The 2500-nt window shown below is 32.4% G+C and overlaps 1 protein-coding gene across 8 annotated transcripts in view; it reads left to right on the top strand.

The window, feature by feature from the left end:
* Positions 1-2058, top strand: part of LOC122246668 (palmitoyl-protein thioesterase ABHD10, mitochondrial) — a 25987-nt gene extending 23929 nt beyond the window's left edge. For all 8 annotated transcript variants that reach the window (XM_086552593.1, XM_086552595.1, XM_086552592.1 and 5 more), the window contains 3 exons: positions 129-276; positions 635-925; positions 1208-2058. Coding sequence is in view for 4 of the 8 variants with exons in the window: in XM_086552595.1 (XP_086408721.1) it covers positions 129-276; positions 635-925; positions 1208-1381 (613 nt within the window). In the remaining 4 variants the exon portion in view is untranslated. The remainder of the gene's footprint in view (positions 1-128; positions 277-634; positions 926-1207) is intronic.
* Positions 2059-2500: the final 442 nt, after the last annotated feature.

Genomic DNA, 2500 nt, shown 5'->3' with positions numbered 1-2500 from the left:
CCATGATCACTTCTCCATTTTAATTTAGAAAATAAATGTTTGCATCCTTTTAGTATATTGAGCTCTTGTATGACGGGCATGTGTTATGTATTTATAAAAGCCTATTTTCAATCCATATTTTGTCTTAGATATGATGCAACAGCACTCGGGGAAACAGAAGGCCCAATAGAGCTGAAAGATGCAAGATTCTCTCACTGGTTACAAGACGCTGAGGAAGTGTTAGTACATCTAACTGAAGGACCGCAACTTGTGATTGGATCCTCCATGGGCGGATGGGTAAAGATGTTATTAATTTTTTTTTTTTTTTTTTGAATGACATAAAAGGTTATAACCGGTTAGATATCTATTTTCATACTTCACCTAGGCTCTGTAGAAAAAATAGATAACATGTTTGTTTATGAATAAAACAAATTGTTACAGCTATTTTGAATCTGCTTCAAATAGGATTGGATATGTGCATTTATTATAGTAAAGTTAGTTGTTAGTATGATTCTTACTATCAAAGTTATCCATATTTCACATTATTGACATTATACAAAATATTGAAGTAAGAATATTTGGATCTATAAACCACATTTAGCTTGAATTATTTTAATGGAAGAGCAAATTTTTAAAATTGAATATAAATTTTCAGATTGCATCATGTCTTGCTAAGCGATACCCAGAAAAGATATGTGGCCTTCTTCTTCTTGCTCCATCTATCAATTTCTCAGAATATTACATCCAACGTCTGCGCAAGAATGCACCACCTGAACTGTTGGAAGTGTTAGAAAAGGGTGAGAGTTTTGAATACAATGATCCCAAGTATGGACCCTACCCACTATCTCTGAGTGTGTTTCAAGAAATGATTCCCTATGAACTTCCCCTGGAAGAGGAAGGAGGCTACCCAGTTTGTTGTCCAGTCCGCATAATCCATGGAACTGAGGTAGGTAGTAATCAGTGAGCAGTGATGTATTAGAATAATGTTATATATGTATTTTTTTTCAACTGAATATATGTTATATGTGTGCTAAGATTTGAATGCTTACATCTGCTAATATTAGTTTTGAATGTAATAGTTGGGATAGATTTAAGAGAAGCGTTAGTGTTAAAGAAAGAATGAATACATAGATGGGAGGTAATTTTTTGTTTTCTACTGTTTGATAGTTTAGGTTGCAAAACAAGTCAAATTATATGTACATATTTTAATTATACTTTCTTATTTCAGGATACCTACAGCCCTTACATGAATTCACTGAAATTGGTAACAGGCTTTGAGACCAAAGATGTCCAACTAACCTACATAAAAGGAACAGGTCATCATCTGGATGATCCCGACAGTCTTGAGATAATTTACAAGACCATTCTTAGCATGATGACCATTTTACAATCAAAATTGTAACTTTAAAAGGTGATAGGGCCATTTTACCTGTAACAGCCATCAGAGATTGTTTGTTCTTACTAAACCAAAGAAAGTAGATATTATAAAGGATGAAAACACTAAGAATTACTTACAGTTTTGAGATACCTCTTTTTCCTTGTAAGATTTTTTACTCTCTTGCTACTTTGCCTGTGTAAAGGAAGTGTTTTTCTATCTAGTAGAATTTTATAGTTTTGTTTTACTCATTTTTACTATGTAACAGTTGTAGGTAGATTATACATAGAGAAAACCTGTATTAGATTATTATTTTTTAATTGTTTATAACTGCTGAGAGTTAATTACTTCATATTTTATAATGATAGTATTATGTTCTTATTTATAAATAATGTGATTTGGCAGACTTTATGACATGTATATGTACATATATTTGTATGTGTGTGTGTGTAATATATATATCACTTATCACATGTTTGGCAGAATTTTTTGGTTTAGCAGAATAGCACAGTGAAATGATATATATATCAAGTTTATATATTATATACACACATATCACATATTTGGCAGGAAATTTTGGTTTAGCAGAATAGCACAGGAAAATTATATATATAAAGTTTATATATTATATACACACATATCACATGTTTGGCAGAAAATTTTGGAATAACAGAATAGCACAGTGAAACTACTCAGGAATGCTGGTACACAAAAGTTTCCATGATATACTGTTAAATGTCTTAATGTCAAGTGTGCGTGGAACAAAGCATTATATGCAGTTATATATCTATAGCAATAGAGGCGTCGGTTTGTGTGTGTGTGTCGTGGTTGTGTGTGTGTGTGTGATTGGGTTTTGTGTGTGTGTGTGTGTGTGTTCCCCCGGCTTGTGAGTATGTATTATATATATGTGGGGTGAGTGCTGTGTATATGGGTGCTGCTATTGCTAGTTTGTGTGTTATATATATATGTGGTGTGTGTGATTGGATATAATATGTGTGATATTGTGTGTGCTTTATTTTATATATATGTGTGTGTGTGTGTGTAATTTATATAGTTTATGGTCGTGAGTGTGTCTGTATCTGTGTATTTCTGTGTGTGTGTCTGTGTTATATAGAGATGTAGATGTGAGTTTCCTGTAATATCTCG

Source organism: Penaeus japonicus, unplaced genomic scaffold, assembly GCF_977035675.1.
Source record: "Penaeus japonicus unplaced genomic scaffold, GWHDUDI00000001_assembly GWHDUDI00000027, whole genome shotgun sequence".
Taxonomy (NCBI): domain Eukaryota; kingdom Metazoa; phylum Arthropoda; class Malacostraca; order Decapoda; family Penaeidae; genus Penaeus; species Penaeus japonicus.
This window is presented reverse-complemented; position numbering and strand designations above follow the sequence as displayed.